This window comes from Rhyacophila brunnea, unplaced genomic scaffold, assembly GCF_057557595.1.
Source record: "Rhyacophila brunnea isolate RB1 unplaced genomic scaffold, BYU_Rbru_1.0 scaffold_15, whole genome shotgun sequence".
NCBI classification, from domain to species: domain Eukaryota; kingdom Metazoa; phylum Arthropoda; class Insecta; order Trichoptera; family Rhyacophilidae; genus Rhyacophila; species Rhyacophila brunnea.
Window position 1 is genome coordinate 5043256 of NW_028232806.1, and position 23083 is coordinate 5066338.

At 34.4% G+C, this 23083-nt stretch overlaps 1 protein-coding gene across 1 annotated transcript; it reads right to left on the bottom strand.

Moving 5' to 3' along the window:
* Positions 1–7189: 7189 nt before the first annotated feature.
* On the bottom strand, positions 7190–14026 carry LOC147074833 (uncharacterized). The gene is made up of 2 exons (XM_085943004.1): positions 13945–14026; positions 7190–11254 (listed from the first exon to the last, which is right to left on the bottom strand). The coding sequence occupies exons 1-2, from the start codon at positions 13989–13991 to the stop codon at positions 7291–7293; spliced, it is 4011 nt and encodes a 1336-aa protein (XP_085799130.1). The 5' UTR covers positions 13992–14026; the 3' UTR covers positions 7190–7290.
* Positions 14027–23083: the final 9057 nt, after the last annotated feature.

Below are 23083 nucleotides of genomic sequence, written 5' to 3' on the forward strand. Positions count from 1 at the left end.
GTGTCCGTGGCGCGAGACACTTGTTTCTCCATCTGAACGCGCTCATTCATATATTATGTATAAATGCAGCGTCTTGAGATACCTGTGTCTCGTGTGAAACGGGCCTAAAATATCTTTTTTAGGCAATACTTTAATCATTTTTTTTTTGTTTTAAATATCAAAATTTACCTCTTAAGATTTTTTCCTGTGCACTAAATTATGAGTTACCAAACAGTTTATCTTAGTTAGATGTGATTATATCATAACATTACCATTTTAAATATATGAATGATTGTGACAATTTGAAAATTGAATTTCCCTAGCAACCGATTTTGAACTTAAATATATAAGATAAAGTCACAAAGAGTATTCATCAATAATTGAGAACCCGAGTACACAAATAATCCAAGTGCATGGATGACAAGTTGAGTAAATTGGCTTCAAAGTTAAATATGTAGTGTCATCATGCTATAAGTAAGGACATTCATTATTACTGTGCCTAAAGAAAATAATATTGTCATGTATTCGAGAATTAAACGAATATAGGTACAGGTACATGACAAATGATTAAAAAATTGAATTAGGAGCGGTTTTCACACCATTACATACCTATTTATGTGTGAAACAGGATTTAAACATGTTGGTACTTACTTTGTATAAAAACTTATAAGCATTGTATTCCTATTACTATATTTTAAAAGCGTCTAGCAAATCCCGTTAGTTGACGTTTCAGAGACATATTATTTACAATTCTACAATTCTTCAATTTTTTTTACAGTTACAATAATAATTGTGTCGCTTCATTTCAAAATCAGCCAAGTCCACCTTTAGGTATTTTTAACTTTTTTGTGAATTGCTGAAGAACTACTGTTTTCTAACATTTCTGCATTATCAAAATGTGGAATTTGTTAATTTTAAATATTCTATACTCGAAATAATATAAACTTTCACCCATATGACTGTGTATTTGAGAAAACAAAAAGCTGTTTTTCTCCTATTCATCTATTACGGACTTGGATGTTTTTGAAATCTAGCGACACAATTATCCTTTTCAGAAATGGTAAGCATACCTTATCCGTTCAAACCATACCTAATCACGCCAATATTAAACAATTAATAAATTATGCATTCAAGGTACCTATTTCAAAATAATGTTTTCTAATAAGTATATAGGTATCTGAAATGTTTCGAATTATTTATGTCAAAAAATTAATGCTACATTCTTAAATTCTGCCTATTTTTCATATTTTAATTAAAAAACATTTTAGATACCTACATTCATATTTATAAATGTTTTATATTTTTAATCAATCTCGTTTATATATATAGAGCACAGGCCGACTGTATTCAGAGCGTGGCACTAATTGAGAATTACGATGGTAGTGTTAGTCATTGATTATTTTCGAATACAATGTAGTTACCTATTTGCAACAAATGTAACGTGAGGATCTCTTCACTTATATTGTCCGGCAGTTTTGTATTAGCTTTTTAAATTTACCTCTACGCGCTACTCTCCCATGGGTACTATTAACTTAAAGTCATGTAAATTCAGTCAAAGCACATTAGAGATCATGGTGACTTCGGTCTTGAGTAACTTTTCCTGAGATATATATATATATAATTATGATTAACCATGTCCTTGCTTTTTCGTAAAAGGTGGTTGTTAATAATTTTGAACAATCACAAACACCCAGATTTTGAGAAAATCACAGAAATATTGTATCCTCACCGGATCAAATCCATTACTCTCGGGTGGAAGACCAGCGCCTTACGCACTGCACCACGAGAGTCGCTCTCCTGATATATTCCCACTCATAAAAAAATATGCTTCACCACCAACAAACCAAAGTTTGATGAAGACCGGATATGATTTGATACTTCATTCAAATTATTACTGTTTATCGCAATATGTAACAACCATCATGTTATAAATTAATAGTTTACCATATTGCACTACCATCGAAGTTTACCATATCGTGTCGACCATGGTGAACCATGAGATACAGCATAGCGGGATCGAATACACGATTAAGCAATAACACAATAATATTATATAATATCGAAGGGTGTATACGATATAAATGTTTATGGTCACTGAATCAGTTAAATAGATAAACGGCGTGTGTTTGAAACTATTGTGATCAGATTTCGTTCATACGTGTTTCCTTGAACACGTCAAAAGGAAATGGCGTAGCAGGGGTACATCGAAAGGTCATGTGGGAAAACAATTAAACGCCACTTTTTGTTTATTTCGATGATAATTAAATAAAGTTCATACGTTACTAATTGAATGCTTCACGTGTCAGTTGATATGTTGCGTATTTTAATTGCAGTGTAAAGAAATCAAAAATAAATACATTTTATACATAGTTTCAAAATTAGCCTATCATGAAATATCACCACCGTTAAATGAACTTAATAATATTTTGTATTTTTTTTAAATTAAATACTAACCCCATAAGTCACATATCACGTGGTCTATCAATCTGCGCTACCAGTGCTCACGTATGCGCAGTGGCGGTATTATATAACATAAATTGTTGTCCTAATGAATTAAGCATTTACATGCGCCTGTCAATAATTACCTACGTGGTCGCAGCCATGATTTATTCTGGATCGGAACCGTTTCTTCGTGTGAAGCCTATCAGGCATCATTAGCGAGGGGTGCATGACTAGTCAATGCGCTCCCCAAAGACGTAGACATTTTCGGTGACGCGCTATGTATTTTGTATTCGAAATTTAATTTTTCTGTATAAAATTGTACTTCAGTATGTTTTTTTATTATTATTATTTTATATTCTCTTCTTCTCTCTTATGAGGGTAATATTATTTATTGTAATGTAAATCTCATGTTGTGCACGTCTTGAATTTAGATTTTTTATGTCAACATTGTTTTGTTTTCTTAAATAAATATGTTAATAAATGACGCAATAAATTCGTTATAAGATTTCAAAGGGGGCCTCTAACATAGAATAAAATAATTAATGTATACCAAAATCTTACATGTATCTACCTTATTTAGTCAAATAAAAATATATTAACTAGATACGTAGTAGACTTTGTGTAACAATTATTAGACACTAAATAACTTACTATGTAAAGAGTAAACAATTATTTTTCATTTATTTATTCTGCGCATACAAACGTAAGAATATTATTTAATATTTTATATAAAAATAATAAGTAGGTACCTATGTAGTTTGGCAATGTTCATGTTCTATAATTTAATATTTTAAATTTGTAAAAAAACTTTTATACAAATAAAAAAGCTGGAATTTATGGACTTATTTTATTTTTTATCGTGTGAGCCTCAAAATCAGTCAGTTCGTCCGCCCTCTAGCATCCTAAATGCGCTATTGCGCATGCGTGTAAAACATGGACCCTTAATCAATGATGTGTTAAATGAAATATTGCCAATTCGCTGGGTTTTAAATATCCCTATCCCCCACATTCTATCCCACTTTTTTTAAAGCGCTTGTTTTAATATTTCAACAACAACAATAAAAACTTTTATAGAGAGAGAAAAAAACAAAGCGACAGAATAGTAAATACTAATACATTTTTTTTCAACAGTGAGATAAAGTGAAAAAAGTCCATTTTGAGATAAGTATACCAATCGATTGCTGAAAACTATAACTACATAACGTATCACTGAGATTATTGTGTACAATTTACATAATGTAACCGTCAAATTTAATGTGGATCTTTTTCAGATTATAAATCACAGTATAAAATCAGTGGAAAGTAAGTAAGATAAAGTCACAAAGAGTATCCATTAATAATTGAGAACCCAAGGACACAAAAAATCCAAGTGCATGGATGGCAAGTTGAATAAATACGGTCATATCTTTCCGATGAGAAAGCTCACGGCGAACTGTGCCACGGTGAAATGTTTTACGTACAATTTACATCTACCTGCTGTCAATAATGTGAAACAAAAAATCTTACCATTATCATATTATAATATGCATATTGGAAACAGCATAAAAAACAAATACACATAAAGCTAACGACTTGATTTGTATGAAACAAACAATATTAAACTTCAATTACTATTATATTATATTAAACTAACTTCAATATTAAACCTAACCTAACATCCATTTCAAGTAACATTTTTGTGTAACAGCCAAGATCCACTTCTCATATTTTCCTTATTAGCTTATTTCTCATATTAGCGACTAGCTTTTGATTTTACGGCTTAAATCAAGGAACCAATAATAATTAATTGCCTTGATTTCTAACCAGCGTCAAGATTGGTAAAGCACTATGTCCGGCTTGGAACGTCGTGGATCCCAGGTTCGAATCCTGGGTCATTCAAATACACATATTGTTTTGCATTGTATGGACCTAATACAAGTCGCGAAGGGTGGAGGTAGGCTGTTAAGATCCGATATAAATAGTGCACATTAAACTTTGGCCGCGTGGCTAAAGCGTCGGTCTATAGCGTTGTGGGTCCCAGGTTCGAATCCTGGGTCTGGCAAATAAACATATTGTTTTTCAATTTGTGTTTGAGTCAGAGTATGGACCTAATATATTTAGGCCCATATGATCCTATTAGGATCGGAACTGCTCAAAAAAAAAACTTTGTCAGTCAAACATTTGTTTTTATTGAACTAAGACTCCAATTTGTAGATAGTGTACCTATGTTAGTTTTTAAGATTCAATTAAACCCTGCTTAATCCAATCCATAATAGATAATAGTCAAAAAATATTCGTTTACCTATAAAATATCAAAAAATATGCAATTAAACCATCATTTTAGATATTTTATAGATAGAAGAATATTTTTTATTGATTATAATTTGGTTTAGGCAGGACTTAATGAATTATAAAAAAACTATCCAACGCCATCTGTAATATTATGTATTACTGATTCAACGAAAACAAATAACTATAACTGAAAAAATGTGCACTATTTTTGTCGGATTTCCAATAGCATAACTAAACTCAAATGGGTTGTTCGAGGCAGGGTTTAATTGAATTTTTAAAACTAACCAATACCATCTGCAAATTGTATTATTAGTTCAATTAAAACAAATAAGTATAAAAGACAATGTTTAGTGTGCACTATTTATTTCAACAACAAAAGTGGTTAATATCCATTTGTCGTAAAAACAAAATCTGTTAATATGATCTTTTCAGGATCGGACATGGTCAAAAAAAATGTTTCTGTAGTGTTTCCAAATTATATATTATATTTAATAAAGAGTGTTATACTTTTAAATCTTGTGAATGATTCGTTGAATAATAAAAATAAGTATTTATTAAAAAAACACAGTCACATAAAATGAAAAGTTTTACACGTAGTCAATGAATTAATTGTGTAAAGTGTTTGTGTCAACTTTTGGGGTAATTAAGATGCCATTACCTGACAATTGGGGTAAATCCGTCTACAAAATGAAGAGTTTGCACTTTCGAATCGTTTAACCCCTTTCAAAAAAAGCATAATTACACATGTATAGGTACCTACATAGCTACATACCGAAACAGGATTAAAAATCCCAAAACAATAGATTGTTTAAATGATTTATATTTAAAAAGAAAAAGTATAAGTTACACGCCACTGATTTGGGTAAATATAAAACAATTCGTCAAAAACACATACTTAGATATTTAACAAAAATATTTTTATCCAAAATATGCGGTGAAGAATTGAAAATTATGGACAAAGAATGTCCCAGACGCACGTATATTATTCTGTTATACAAATAATTACTACCAGCAGTAAATATACTCCAAAACCTAGAACCCGTGTAGAATTGCTTCTACATAACTTTGCACTGCTGAAAAATATTTTTTTACATAATATATTATTATCTATTTATTTTCTTGTTCCTAAATGTATTAATATAAGTGAATATCGTTTTATCTAATGTTATGCGAGGTAAACAGGCAAAGAGGCGTATCAGTGTAGTAAAAAATGGAATAAAATTTATAAAACGTATACTCTACGAGTCTGTATGACTGACAGGTCTCTAGCCCGTGGGCCCGGACTCTGGGGAGCCCGGCGTGGCGAATCGATCAGACAAGTAAGATAAACACACATCAAAAATTTGCTCTAACAGTAAAAAAAGTCGCCTGAGGCGCTATTTCACTTTAATAATGTTAATATTTTAAATTATGTGGTTGTGCGTTGCAATTTTTAATTGTGTATTGATACTCGACAACTTCATAATTCAAGTGGATGTAGGTCTTATAAAATACTTTAAATACCCTTAATTTTACCATGAACACCATTCTCTACTGTAGAGTGTCACACTGCCTTTAACTTAAGCGATAGGTAAGGGGGCCGCCAAAGACCCTAGCCAACCATTAGTAGAAAAGGTGGATGTAAAGCAGAAATAATAAACGCATAAAAATTCCAAAAACACTTAAATACGTATTAAATGTGTATATGGAATGATCGGGGATATTTCATTGCCACGAAAACAATGCTTGTACAAAGAGTAAAGTTGTGTTCTCCATATTTTTTACGGTGTCATGAAACTTGAGAGCAAGGGAGCGGAAGGCAATTGATGCTTTCGAAATGTGGTATCGGTGCTGAATGCTTCGTATTTCTTAGACAGAGCACAGGAGGAACAGTGAATTAATTATCCAAAGATTACAATATATAAAAGAACGACCCTCGACAATATGTCTGAGATACATTCTGCAGTTTTTTGGACATATCGTATAACCCGGAGAAACTAGTGGTTTTGGTTAGCTTCCGCTAGAAGGCGAAGCAGATGAGAGCGTCGTCGCGCTGGAGCGGCCAAGGGAAGAAGCTTACTGGGAGCAGCGTTCACTCTGCCCGGAGAGAATCAGAGGACCGAGAAGGATCGCAATTCTTAGTCACTCAGAAGAAGACAGAATTTCAAGCTAGTCACGATTCTCAACCATAAGGGAGCGAGCGAGAACGTATAAATAATATACAGTACCTATACCAAACAAATAATATTTTTTAAAACAATATTATACATATGTACATAATTATTAAATAAAACAAAATGTATATTACTTTATCAACATACTTTAATACCGATCGAGACAGTTTTCGATCGCTTAGAAGTACATTATCAATTGATCAAAGATATTATATTTTCCAGGCTATTTATCACAAAATCTAAATATAATATTATTATATAAATAACATTTAAATAATACAACTTTCAACCTGTGCTAAAAAACAAACATTTTTTTGTAATATTTTATTTAAATACACTGCTTTCCTACTAGAATAAATTATTAACAGTTGACAAACTTTTAATGTGACACCTTTATTTTTTTAATTACTTCGCTTGACATGCAAGATTTTTTTTAAATCAGTGTTTAACGGTACTTACCACCAAGATTGTCCTTGATTTCCGTAATTGTGCCATACCCAGGCTTCTTGACTGGACCCATTGCACTTGTTCCATATCCTGGATTCCTCCCTTCGCCATCACTAGGACCACGATTTTTGTCTCTTCCACCATAATCACCCCCACTTTGATCATACTTATCATTGTCATTATATCCGGGATCAGGTCTATCACTTTGTCCACTCGGTCTATTACCACCACTGTTCGATCCACCATATCCGTTATTTCCCTTATCAGGATTATTATAACTTGGCCTGTTAGAAGCATTATTATATGAAGGATCAGGGCGATCATTTTGACCACTTGGTCTGTAACTGGAACTCCCACTGTTTGATCCACCATAGTTACTATTTGATACCTTATCTATAGAATTATATCCTGGCGTATTTGATCCACTTGAATAAGATGGGTCAGGTCTATCACTTTGACCACTTGGTCTATTTCCAGTACTGCCATATCCAACATTCGAATCTTTATCACCTGCGCCATAGCTAGGCTTATTAGAACCACTATTATAAGATGGATCTGGTCTATCATTTTGGTTACCAGGTCTATATCCAGAACCTTCATATCCTCCACCATTTGATCCACCATAATTATTAGGATTTTTATTAGGTATATAGTATGACGGTTTGTTATTAGGATAAGATGGCTCAGGTCTTTTATTATTATCATATTGACCACTGGGTCCTCCATAAGATCCAGAATTACTGTAATTAAAACTGGAACTGGATGAACTGTGACTATTAGAGCTACTATAGCTACTAGTACCACCATAGTTTCCATAAACTTTATCATTATTCTGATACGATGGCTTATTTGATGAAGATGAGCTTCCTCCATAGGTTGGATCAGGTCTATCGCGATCAGAATTCACTCCGCCATAAGCACCATTTAGTCCATTGTTATTCTGATAAAGTGGCCTCAGTGGTGATTGAGAGCTTGTACCATAACCTGGTCTATCTTTATCTACATTTGAGCCACCATATGGTCTTGTATTGCTTGTAGTGTCCCCTCCACCATATCGGTCTGGGTTTCTTTCAGATGTCCCATAACTTGGTCTCCTTTTATCTTCACTTCCGTATCCTTGATTCGACCCACCTGGTCTTGAACTTTGATAATCATCTGGTGGATCTGGCCGCTCTGATCCATATCTATCATTACCGGGCCTCGAATTTGAATTATACCCCCCAGTATTACTGCCATAATATGAATCCTTATTACTATTTTTATTACCATAGTAACTATCTTCATAATTTGGTCTATCTGGATTATTAAAAGGTTTATAGTTATTACCACCATATCTGTCAATATTATTGTACTCATTATTTGTATCTGAATAAGATGGTCTTTTTGACATATAATCGTAATCAAAATCATCGTAATATGGTCTGGAATTAGATTGACCACCATATGCATTAGATGCTATGTCATTTTGAGGCTTTGAAGGTTTGCCTGCTCCATATGTCCCGATTGGTATATCACCATATGATACTCTATCGGTTGGAGGAAGATTGTCATAACCATTTCCTCTATAACCTTCTATTGGTCGTATTTTCTTCTTACTTATATAGCCAACACTATTAGGCTCATTAATGCTCGGTCTGTATTTATCATAGTAATCACCGGGTCTCGAATTATAATCACTGGGTCTATAACCTGGCGATCCATGGGCAACAGAAATCGGGTCTCCGTATACATCAGCTTCGCCATATGGCCTTTTCGGTCTGTTATTACTCATGGGTCCTAAATTCAAAGGTCTTTCTGGTCCAATCGGTCTATCATAATAAGTCGTTGGTTTATAGTCGTTATAACTACCACCATATACTTCATTGCCACCACCATAACCAGAACCATAGTTTGGTCTTTGGTAATGATCTCCGGAAATTTGATAGCCATTATTCGGTCTCGAATATGCTACACTATCGTCATAACCAGATGGTCTCTCGTAAGGATATTCGTCTCCATATTTAGAAGGGTATGGCTTTTTTGATCCTCCATAATTTTGGGTATACGGACTATGTGGTCTACTCCATTGTAATTTATCTTCGTATTCACTATCATGTGCATATCCTTCGTATATATTTCCCTGATAGCCATAATGTGGCCTGGAACTATAATTGCTGTCTGAAGGTCTATAGGGACTACTACTTCCGTAATCATTACTTTCAGATCCGTAACTTCCACTTTGCTGTCCATAGCTGCCTCCGCTATTCCCATAGCTCCCATAAGAGTGACTACTTTCACCATAGGAGCTACTACTAGAAGAATGAGAATAACTACTTCCACCATAACCACTGTCAGTTCCACCATGAGGTCTCATGGAGCTCCACCCATTAGGTCTATTACTGTCGCCATAACTGTCATTATCATAATAATCACCACGATCTCCATACGGTCTTTTATCATTGTAGGGTTTTGAGGCATAGAAACCGTCACCATATGGTTTATTTGTATCACCATAGCTTCCACTGCCATGATATGGTCTATCGCCACTGCCGTATTGATCACTTGGTCGTTTATTATAGAAATCATCTTGTGGTTTATATCCACCATATCCATTAGGCCTGTCATTACCATAGTTGCCACTGCCTTCATTATATGGTCTATCATATCTATCGTCGTATGGTTTTTTATTGGAATTATACGATGAGCCACCGCCACCATAAGGTCTTTCATTTCTGTCATTTGAAAAACCACTGTTATCACTATATGGTCGTCTGTTTCTGTCTTCATCATAAGGCCTTCTATCACTATCTCCAGATGGTCGACTGCTTCCTCCGTAATGAATTTTATCTTTGTCATCGTCATACGGTCTTCTATATCCATCATCATAATTTGGCCTATCACCGCTACCGTATGGCCTGGTACCCCCAGACGGTCTAACAGTTCCTCCAGTTGGTCTACTACTACTACCGTACGGCATATTATCTCTATCGTAGTTTGGCCGATCACTATTTCCGCCGCCACCGTATGGACGTGTGTCATCAGATGGTCTATTTGTACCATCAGTTGGTCTTCTTGTACCATCCGTTGGTCTTCTTGTACCATCAGTTGGTCTTCTTGTGCCATCAGTTGGTCTTCTTGTACCATCAGTCGGTCTTCTTGTGCCATCAGTCGGTCTACTGGTACCATCAGTCGGTCTACTACTACCACCGGTTGGTCTACTACTACCATAAGTTGGCCTACTACTACCACCAGTCGGTCTACTGGTACCTCCAGTTGGTCTAGTTGTACCACCATATGGAATGTTACCTACGCCATTACTCGGGCGGCTGTTTTCATCATAAGGTCCACTGTTGCTACCATTTGGTCTATCATCACCATACGACATATCTACATCGATAGGTTCCATGTTTCCAATATTAGGTACATGATTGCCATCATTTGGTCTATTGCCGCCATCTTGTCCAAAAAAATATGTTATATTCTTAGACTGATCTAAGGGTGTAAATACTCCCCCAAATGTCATTCCATTTACACCTGGTCTCCTCGTTTCATCATTACCCGGTCTTCTATCATCCCAATTACCACCATTGTTTGGTCTGTAATCTTCTCCTGGTCTATTTCCATCCATCGGCCTAACGTTTCCATAACCTCCACCATATCTATCACCAGGCATACGGTCTCCGTATAGCCCGTGTAGATTCATTGTGTCTTGATCAGTACCTATCGGCCTGTATGATCCTTCGGGTCTTCCAGATTGACCACCTGGACCGCTAGGTGGTTCATTGTTATCGTCGAAGAATGAATCAAGTTCTGGCCTTGATGGGGCAAGCGGGTCTTGGTTTTGCCCATCAGCTTCATCACAGTTTGACCTTTTCGCATACACGTCGAAGTCAGGATCCATCACTGCGCCCTGGACTCTTTGTTCTGATGCAGGGATCTCTCGGATACTCAGCTCGCATGTGCCGTTGCCAGTAGCGCCGATTCTGCAAAATTAAAATAAAATTAATAAATAATTATTTTAGCTTACTGGTTTAAGGATATACTTTTAAGGACACACTATAAGTATGTGTCCAGTGTTCATAGAAGCTATTTTCTAAATATGTATCTAACTAGTGAATGAAACATGTAACGCGAATGCAAGTTGTTTTTACTTATGTGTGTCCTTGGAAAATAAATCACAAAGCACAACACGTTGGACTATAATTTCTACAATGCGAAAAAAATTGCAGATTAATGTTACAATTAGCCGTAGTCACCCTATTATCTGCTTCACTTCAATATAATTACAGCTACATCTCCGTAAAAATTTTCATAAATAAAAAAAAAATATGTTTAAACAATACTCACGTAAAAGACACCTGCGTTATCGAAATAAATACACACCAATCTATATTAGTATAAAATCGACGCGTTATTTATGTATTCATTTGGTTATGAAATAAAAAATAGTAGCTTGATTGCATTGACAATAATGTTGACAGGTGACACTGCCACCTGGTATTTTGTTCTAGAGCATTATATTATTATATATTTTAACGTCGTGGGCTCCAGTTTCAAATCATAGGTCTGACAGGTACAGATATTGTTTTTAAATTTGTGTATGAGTCCTAATAGGTTGAGCAAGTGGCTCACATCCATTTCTCGTAAAAACAAAATCTGTTAATACAAACCTCCACTTTGTGGAGGCCCATTTATGATCTAATTAGGATCGGACATGGTATCAAATATATTTTATTTTATTAGATTGGCAACTTTTCTCTGTGTGTACACGTCTTAATGCAACATAATATTATAATTAAAACAAATAGGTATATTTTAATTAGTATGTCAGCAGGATGCATTAGTATATTATAAAATCATGCCGTCATCACTAAATATATATATAAAATTAATTGTTACTTTGAAAAACTATTCAATTTTAATGGATAACTCTTTTTTGTTCGCCATTATTGGATAGACAAGAGGTTTTTTTACCTGAAATAAAATTATTATTAATCAATCACGAAGAACTTTTTTCCCTCTTCATAATAACCTATATAATCCTATACATATGTGTGTGTTTTAAATTTGTTACGTGGATAAACACCTATTATTATTATATATATTATTTAATACGTTCAAACTTAAACAGTTTGGACTGTAGGCGAAGAAAATCGAGTGAATTGTTGTATTACAAATCACAAAATTATCGATTTAACTCCAGAACTATTTCCCGACCATTTGCAATCCTAATAAAATCGTATGGGCCTCCACAGACTGGAGGTTTTGTGTTAACATATTTTAGGCTGAGTGTGACCAACTTGAAAGAGAAAGAGAGCTTGGGATATAGATGTATGCATGGCGATTGTGCATTCGGTCATAGAATGGTCTGTAGCACCAGCTTGAGTAAGTAAATAATGATAATTTCATATCGACTGTAGAAACAATAAAGGTATTAAATAAAAAGAGGGGAAAGTAATCGGCTTTCTCATACAACTGAATGAAGCAGGCCAGCAATAGCCGACAACTTACGAGAAATAGCGACGCGATAAAAAAAAATGCAGGGCATCACGGAGGATTTACTTTGGTCATTATAACGTACCCATATAATTAATAATGTTACCGTTAATTTTCCCGCATATTGATTACCAGCCTGTCTCATCATACTTTTTTTTTATATAACCTGCCTGCTTCACCATACTTTCATAATATAACCTGCGTAGAAACGAAAAAAGAGTTAACCCTCGGTTTTTTTCAAAATAGGTTTTATTGGATAATAATATTGAACACGATTAAAAACACGCTATGTCCAAAGGATATTAGCTGCAAATACCGAATTATTATCTAAATTTAGATAAGTAATATCTTTTAAGAAAAGAGTGTGAAGTGGAAAAAAGGACTTAACTATAATTTTTACTGTTTTTTTTAATTACGTGAATATTAATCATCAATATTAATCAGTTTGGGAACATAAAACAACATAATAATTATCTTCATGCATTTTAAGGTTTATTTAACTTTTACCGATAAACCTTAAGAAAAACGTTTTTGTGCCTCCTATACAATTTGATTTGTGTGGGTTAAGTCCGTTTTCCTTTTAACAGTCGATGTGTTCTGCGTTGGCATCATTGTTTGTAAATAATGTAAAGAATATGGCATTGCAATTTACTACTAGAAGCGTTCTTATTATATGCAGTTTGGCATTAGAAAATAAATCTCAGATTTCTTTTATTTTGTTAACTGTCAACTCATGATGGAACTGCATTGTATTGTTGTTTTTATTTAATAAAACGCATTTTTTTTTTGTAGTACTTATTCCACTTTTAATCAAGAGATTGAGTTAAAAATGTCCCTCTGAGGCGGACGAAACCGGTCCTAATATCTTGATTAAAAGTGTAATAAGTACTACAAAAAAAAATTGCGTTTCATTAAATAAAAACAACAATAAATCTCAGATTATAAGTGTGAACTTGCTATAAATGAATCTAGAATGTGCAATGGCTTGCAGCTAATTATATTGTAAGCCTTAGTAGCCCTTTTTAGCTTCACTTTCATATATTTAGGCCACATCGTGCTAGATAAAGGTTTTCTCAACTTCTGCAAAGTAAAGTAGGTAGGTATTATACCTTTAACATTGCTTAAATGAGTGTTCTTCGAGAATAAAATTCATATTAAACAATGTATTATCTCTTACCCAAAACTGAAAGAGAAGCATCTCTCTGCGTCCATCAGGCACTCCATCTCGCACTTGGTCAGGGCAGGAGTGTCCACTCTCCGCGACGTTTCTGACATGGGCAAACGCTCCCCCAGTCCCACCCTGACGAAACATTCTGTAAACATTAAAAACCAGTTTAATTACAAGATACATTGTTTGTAGCAATTAATGGATTATTTACTTTTAAGGATTAAATATATTTAGATTGCAAAAAGTGTGTAATATATCAGTGGCGCGAAGTGGAGGTAGGATGTAAACTATTGTGGTTTGGCTAGGCAGGGTTTAATTGAATTTTATACACTAACCATCACCATCTGCAAATTGTATTCTTAGTTCAATTAAAACAAATAAGTATGACTGACAAAGTTTAGTGTGCACGATGTTTATGCTTAACAGCCTATCTCAACCCCTCACCACTGGTATAGGGGCCAGTGGCGCACCCAGGGGGGGCAAGGGGCCCTGGCACCCCCCAAACATAAAAATTATCAGAATGATTTTATACAATGAAATTGGAAGCCAATAAACTATAAAAAATGATGGCAAAAAAATGATTGTAATTCTCCAGCACCCTTTTTAGAACTAATGTCGGGTTTTTTTAGATACCCAATCCCTAATGGAACTGTCAAAAAATTTTCGGTGTCCACCCGAATTCTGGAGTGGTGTAGGTCATGCCTGGGGAGGGCTGACAGGGCTCTAGCCTAGGGGCCCGGGCTGTGGGGGGCACGGCGTGTCGGGTTGACCAGATAAGTGAGATAAACACACATCATAAATTAGCTTTAATAGTAAAAAAAAGTCTGATTATTGTGTGTCGATACTCGACAGCTCTATTATTAAACTAGATGTATTAAAAATCGCTCATAATTCACTGTATAAGTACCCTTAATTTGAACTAAAACAAAATTTAAAAAACGTTAATGTAGTGTTTCACACTGCCTTTAATATTAGCGGTAGGTAGGGGGCCCGCCAAATATCCTAGCCTGAGGGCCCGTTTCAGGATGTGGGGGCCATGGTGTAAGTACACCGAGTGCAATAGACAAAAGACCGATAAACGAGAAATTAGGCTGTGTTGTGTTGAGTAGGTTTGTGTATAAGTTAAATGCAAAAATACTTTTTTTTCCATTTTCAATTAATATTTTGGAACCTCAATATTAAAAAACCAAAAATCGACGATACACATTCTGCATAAAGAACGACTACACCCACTACAGTCGGTGGTGGTGTAAATCAAAAGAACTTTTTTTTTCAGTGAAATTCGGCATAAATATTGTTGCTCTCGTCTAGACCAAGCGGGTAGCAAAGCCGATATTATTTGAGTCATGTTTTAGCATAGGTACTAGGCGCACATGTCCAGCATGGTCGCTGGATGGTTCAACGGTTACCGCCACTATGCCTCCAATTTAATAAAAACTAGGAGAAACTGTACAAATATGCCGCCGTGTATTGTAAACATATGTAAAAATAATTATATGAATAAGAAAAAGAGCCTATGGGACTAATTTACATTCTCCTCCTTGGGCTCACCCCAATATTAAATCCTGAGTGCGCCACTGATAGGGGCCCACTTAAGAATATGGGGGCCATAATTAGTAATTTTGTAATAAATGTAGCATTGTACGGATAATAATATATTATCATAATGAATGAATTCATAGAATGAACGACATGTTTCCAAAACTCGAAATCGAAGTCCGATTAAATATCAGCAAGAATGAATACATAAAAAGGGTAATAAACATTTTTGTACCATATAATACATTAATACTATGATCCTTTGATATATTTATAATATATTAATATCTCAAGATACAACGTATGTACAAAAATCATCGTTATCCGTAATGAAGACAACCTCATCAAATTACAATAATAGTACAATATTACAATACAAATTACAATAATTACAAGATAAAAAGAACTTTTTATATACAACATTTTTAAATTTTCTGTTGAATCATATAAACTTGACTTGACTAGCTTAAAGGATCAACAAAATTTGTACTTGATAGAAATAATACTGAAATGTCATTTTGACATTCATAGTGATTTCCATAGTAACGCACGTATATATTAATAATTTAGTTGCCAGGACCCCAGATCCCTAGCAACCAATAATAGTGGATTGGATTACGGATTTCTTCCGAAATATCTTTTCATACAAAACAGAATTAACTGAAAATGAATTTAATTCTACCTACTTAAAGATGGCTAAAACTATTAAAATAATGCATTGGCATCGTGTTCTGATATATTCTAAAAGTTTCAAATATCTAGCTAGTCGGGAAGTTAGTTAAAAATCGATTGCAAGATTTGTACCGGATAAACAACCACCGGACAAATAAGAATACGACCTAATAAAAACGTTGTAAAATTAGCCATAAAAATAATTACACTATCTAAACTTGAACTTTTAGCAAACGATTATTTTATAACAACATTGTAAGTTTGTATTTTCATTAAAAACATAATTATATTTCACTTGTTATATTTCTATTTATTAGAAAAATATTGGTTAATTAAAATCAAAACCATTTCGTCACCTCAATACTACAACTAGATAACTCTGATTTGGTCATTGTTGGGAAAATGAAATTTAAAATTTACTTGATTATGTAAAATAAAAACGGAAAATTGCGCTTGTCTAATTGGGAACAATTAAATAATGTTCAATTGTATGAAAAAATATTGTAGATATATTATTTTATGTACATATTTAATGCATTTACGGCTTTAAAAGTTATCTAATATTTTCAAACACAAAATTAATACAGTTCCCATTAACTTCTGACTTTCCTAGTTTTATCATTTTGTAGAGAAGGAAAATGTACAATCATATTCAATAGCTATAGGTATCAAAAACAGTGAAAATCAAGTTATCTAGTTGTAGTATTATTAGTACCTAGTTGTAATATATCGACTATTTTGTTTTTTTTTATACTTAAATAATATAAGACATTTTTTCCTGTGTCAATTTTTTTCCGACCCCAACGATTTTCCCCCCAAAGTAATTCAAATAGTAAATTCAAATTTTAGACTGACGTCTATTTTCATGCGTGCGATTTTCCTCTGAAAAAATAAATCAGCAAAAATAAAGTACGGTACCTATTCAAAAAGACTAATTTAATGCGGATTTTTTAAAATAAAATAAATATAAAAACACTACGTTGAATTAATGGACTGCCATCGTAAATCAAGACCGGATGGTCACCGTGATTATGACAGGAGATCATTTCTAAATACTGCCATCTAGCAATCAAGACATTCCATCACTCACGGCCCTCTGTTTCTCTCATGGCAGAACGATGGTTACCTATTATAGTAAGCTTGATCATTTGTTCACTCAAGCACACCGCCAGTCTTCATCTGCTTCGCCTTTTATTATTACAAGATAGCACTCGATACAATATGACAGTCGAGGTGATCGGCATCTACGAAAGGACGACAAACATATCTGTTTTTTTTATGTGTCCTGCAGGTTTCATATGAGACAACTAAGACAAACACACTGGGTAAACCAGTTCTTGACCGGCAGACCAAGTTAAGATTCTTTTTTATTTTCTAAAACTCTTTCTTTAAGCACCAAGGTGTATGGTTACTACATCAGTTCCGTGCAGCTTCGTTTCGGGACAAGGAAGTGTGGCACTAAAATTGTTTCATTCTGATACGTTTATAGCGTCATGGTAGGCAACCGTGTACATGGCAGGTGGAGATGGGGCAAGTCAAATCAAAAGCCTCTATCTGGGCGCTCTCCACCCGCGCACCGTCGTAAAAACCAATTCGCCACGCATTTGGTTGACGTTACCCCGGATGCACAGAGTGCATTCCTATTCATTTTAAAATATTTTAGTATTTACTATCTGCCTTTCAGCCGTCAGATCAAGGCGCGCGGTTGATCAAACTAATCTTCTGTAGACACAAATAATAATTTGAATTGCATTGTTGCGATGCGCTACACCGCAAAGTTTGGACTGTACCTACATCCATGTCGAAGCAGTTAGACGCGTTCTAACTATATACTCCGAAATTCGTCCCCGCACACGCGTTGTGCAACCACAATATTGTATACCGTCTTTATAATTTCTACTATGTCAATAAACCAGTTCACCAAAACAGTGTTCATCCTGAAATAAACCACCACCCACCAAAAATATTCAACCCCAACCTCCTGCGATTCGTCCCCGTATCCCTCCGGACCAAAAGGAAGGTTTGTTAGGTACTACCCAAAACCATCAGTCTACACAAGCTTATTACTACCTATCTTCGGAACGGTCGATTATGAGATGGGTTTATAGCCAGAAATAGCTGTCAACGTAAATGCCTCAAGTAGAATTTGTTTCAAACCCATTATACTTATTTATCATCGAACTAAGAATACAAATTCCCACGATGGCCGCGCAGCATAATCGTCGGCCTATTATGTCATGGGTCTTAGGTTCGAATCCTGGATCTGGCAAGTACACATATTATTTTCAATTTGTGTATGAGTCAGAGTATTAACCCAAAAGGTTGAGCAAGTTCCTAACATCCATTTCGCGTACAGAGAAAATCTGTAAATAAAAAACCTCCACTCTGTTGAAGCCTATAATCATGGCCCCCACATCCTAAAACGGCACCCCGGGCCAGGATCTTTGGTGGGTCCCCCTACCTATCGCTAAGTTTAATGTGTGACGCACAACAGAATCGTTTTAAAAATTGTGTTAGAGGTAAAATTAAGGGTCTTCGGTTTATTTTTAGGGATTTTTGTAGTTTTAATACATCTACTTGAATTATGTAGTTGTAAAGTATCAAAACAAAACAATCAAAATGCATCTAACGACCTCATTTTAAATGTAAAATTCTCTCTCGTGAAATAGCGCCGCAGGCAACTTTTTTTACCTACTATTAGAACAAATTTGTGATGTGTGTTTATCTTAACTATGTGATTGACCCGCCACGCCGGGCTCCCCTGAGCCCGGGACCCTAGGCTAGAATCCTGTTAGCCCCCCCCCCCCCCCCCCTTATGGGAGCCATGTCCATAATATTATGATCTTATTAGGATCGGAAATGGTCAAGATGGTGTTGGTTAGTTAAACCCTGCGTAATTCAATTAAGCCCTGCGTAACTAAACCATACTAGATAAAAAAATATTACTTCGAGTCTTCTACTAACTATATTTTTTTAATAATGTAATCAAAATTTAATTAAACGCATAATTTTAAATACCTTCTTATAATCTAACAATCTTGATGATAATAAATTTAACTGAACAGAATATCAGTTTCCATACAAAGCGAATTCTTTAAATAATTTGCATCTTAAGCTAATTTTGTGTGACATTACATTGATTTAAGTTAATGTCAACTTCCGGATTAGTGGGAATCTCAATCTAATTAAAGTAATTAATAAATTTAAACCTTCATTTATATTTATATAATATCCATTTCAGTCCATACTAAATTGCCATGTCAACATATCTAACTAGTATAGAATATCGTGTGGCAGAGGATACCAATCGAAGGATGGTTTACAAAAACAACATAATATATCAGTTTTTTTTCATATTTGAGATTTATGTGATTTTGTTTTTTTTATGTTGTCTATATGCTCTCATTTACCGTTGTTTCAAAAATAGTACATAACACAAGTTAAAATGTGTTCAATTTTTGTAATCCAGCAAAAAAAATCATTTGACAAGAGTTTCTATAAATACATCATAATAATGAACTCAAATGACATCTGCCTATTACATATTTTTCTGATAGGTACTTGAAAAGTTCTAATGCTTATTATTTATCATTGAACAATTAGCACATATTGTGTAGTATCACATCAAAAGAAAAAAATCCTGTAAAATTGTTCAGTTCTGAGATATTATGTTGTTTTTGTAATCCACCCTTCAATTGTTATTGTATAATATGTACCTATTGAATTTTATTTGCAACATCTCATAAAAACATGCGTACAACTCGTAGTGCAGTGCGTAAGACGCTGGCCTTCCATCCCGGAGTTCTGGGTTCGATTCCCGGTGAGGTCAAAATATATTTACATAATTTTAATATGTAAATTCCTCAAGCCTGGGAGTTTTACCACTATTATTGGGCTTCACGGCCTGTTGTGGTGTTTAATAAAGAAACAAACAATAAAAATAAAAATAAAAAAATCTGTGTGTACTTATGTACGCTCGTTAGAAGTTATACTTATTTGGTGTAACAAAATAAAATAAGTCGTTACTTGAGTCTATTAATATTACAGTGGATTAGGTTGATGAAAACGTATGCGATTCATCTGTATCTCATAGAGCACATGATTCTTCTTCTTATTGTGCCATCACCTAGCGGAGGTCGGCCACCATCAAGGCGATCTTATTTTTGTCGTCTGCTACCCGGAACAGTTCGGTGGAGCTGCACTCGTACCAATCACGGAGGTTCTTAAGCCACGAAATGCGGCGCCGTCCTCTGCTACGCTTCCCATTGATCTTTTCTTGAATGACAAGTTGAGGAATGCTGTATTTTTGTCTTCTCATAATGTGGCCGAGGTATTGTAGTTTCCTGGTTTTGATACTACGTAGAACTTCTCGGTCCTTCCCCATTCGATTGAGAACTTCAACATTTTTCACCCGGTCAGTCCAAGTAATTTTGAGGATAAGTCTATACAGCCACATCTCGAAAGCTTCAAGTCTCCGTGACATCTCTTGGTTAAGCGTCCATACTTCCATACCATAGAAAAGAATTGAGAGCACATAACAACGTACCATACGCAGTCTCAGACCTAGGTTAAGATCTCGATTGCTAAGGAGACGTCTCATTTTGAGAAAGGCGCTCCTTGCGATCTCAATTCTAGTTTTTATTTCCTGAGATTGGTCCCATTTCTCATTGACCCATGTACCTAAATATTTATAATGGGTCACACGTTCGATTGGTTCGCTGTTAATGACAAAATTTGTGTTGGTGTCTGGTGTCGCTGCTTTTGATACTAGTAATAGTTTTGTTTTCTTGAGGTTCATTTTTAAACCATGCACATGATAATAATTGTAATTTAAATATTGTATTGGACCAAAACTCATCTTTGCCATACAGCGGTTACAATAGTTACAGAAGTGCCCATGATGAATTAATAGAAAATCAAATTTTAATATATTTTTTGAATTATTTACCAACTCAACATTCGAAGCCAAATTCGAGCCAAAAAAAGTATAACTTCAAAAATATTTGTACCGAGCACGACTTGAACATGCATCCTTCGCATACTGGAAACGTCCTTTTCCAATCACGCTTGAGAATAAACCATACGATAATCAATCTCTCAGTGCCCCTAACCTATATTAATAATCTATTATGCAGTGATCTCCAATGACTATAGATTACCCATAACCCCAACCTCTGTGTTCTTAATAAAACCTCTGTCTTTTTTCCTTAAACCTTTGTCTGCAAACTTTTTGGAAGATTTTATTTTTTAGCGACCTTATAACCAACATTACGCCACAGGCCATTTTTTTGCTGTGCATTTTTTCATAAAAAAAAAAAGTGTTTGACTCATTATAAATGTTTCGCGAACACTTGTATGTCCGTGAGCACCCCACCTTGTTGATGACCTTATTACAGGAGGTTCATAATTTGGAAGTGTGTAAAATAGTCTGGTCCAAGAATTGTTGAATTTTCTTCCAAGAAAAACATTATGTGGTTTCCTAATAAATTATCTAGAGTAAGTTCTAGTTTCATTTTTATTTACAAAAAAAACAATAAGTACCTACTGTTATCAAACGAAAATAACCCTGGTGCGTGACAGTTCCAAATTCCAAATCAGCAATTTAACCAAAAACATCACTCGGATACCCCTGAAGAATGTTTAGAACCCCTGACAAACCTAAGTAAATGTCTGTATGCCAGTGGCGAAGGGTGGAGGTAGGCTGTTAAGATCCGCCATAAATAGTGCACATTAAACTTTTTCAGACATACATATTTGTTTTCATTGAAATAAGACTACAATTTACAGATAATGTTGGTTAGATTTTAAAATTCAATTAAACCCCGAGAAACCAAGCCATAATAGATAATAGCCAAAAAATACATGTATATCTATAAAATATCTTAAATTATGCAATTAAATCATACATAACTTTGAGTATTTTATAGATACAATAATATTTTTTATTTATTATAGTTTGGTTTACGCAGGGCTTAATGAATTAAAAAAATGACCCAACAATATGTGTAACATGTAGTTTTAATCCAACGAAAACAAATAACTAAGATTGAAAAATTGTGCACAATTATGTCGTATTGCCCAAATTAGACCAAATCTATTATGGTTTCGTTTAGGCAGGGCTTGATTGATTTTTAAAAATTAACTAACACCATCTGTAAATTGTAGTCTTAATTCAATAAAAACAAATACATATGACTAACATAGCTTAGTGTGCACCATTTATAGCGAATCTTAACAGCCTACCTCCACCCTTCGCCACTGCTGTATGCATGTTTGTATAATTTAGTGTAATTAAATTTCTCCGCGCGGAAGAACTGTCAAATTAAAAATTTTCGTGTTATAACTGATCCTGTCTCACATGATGTCACACATTTCCCCCAATCTGAAGTGATGCTCGATCAAGGATATCTACCAAGATACATGTGAGTCCTTCTTCCCGGTAATACTACCTATTTCAATTAAAATAAAACAATATGAAGTACTTATTCCCCATATTATGTAGTTTAATAATGATTATGACAACTTTCATCCGCTTCTAACGTCACTTCGAAACCAATCTTTATCATTACTTAGTTACTACATATTGTGTACAAAAATTACTATGTCGTATTTTAATCATTAGGTAGTACAATGTCTTTCCATCAAAAATTCACGTTATTTAACGTTAATCAATTTTGGTATATCGTTACTTTTCAGAGTTATACAAAACTAAGAGGTCCCAGAGTCTTTTATTGTCTCATTTTAATATGTTTAGATTTTATATTATCTATGGAAGAAGGTTCTATGCAATATTCCAATATCTTTGGTCTGGACTAAGTCAAGAATCTGTTTCCATTGAGACATTAAAATAGATACGTGGGACATTTAGTTTTCTTTACCACTTTTTTTCTGTCTGCTTCTTCTTCTTCTTCTCGTTTGGTAGCAGGTTGTAGATTAC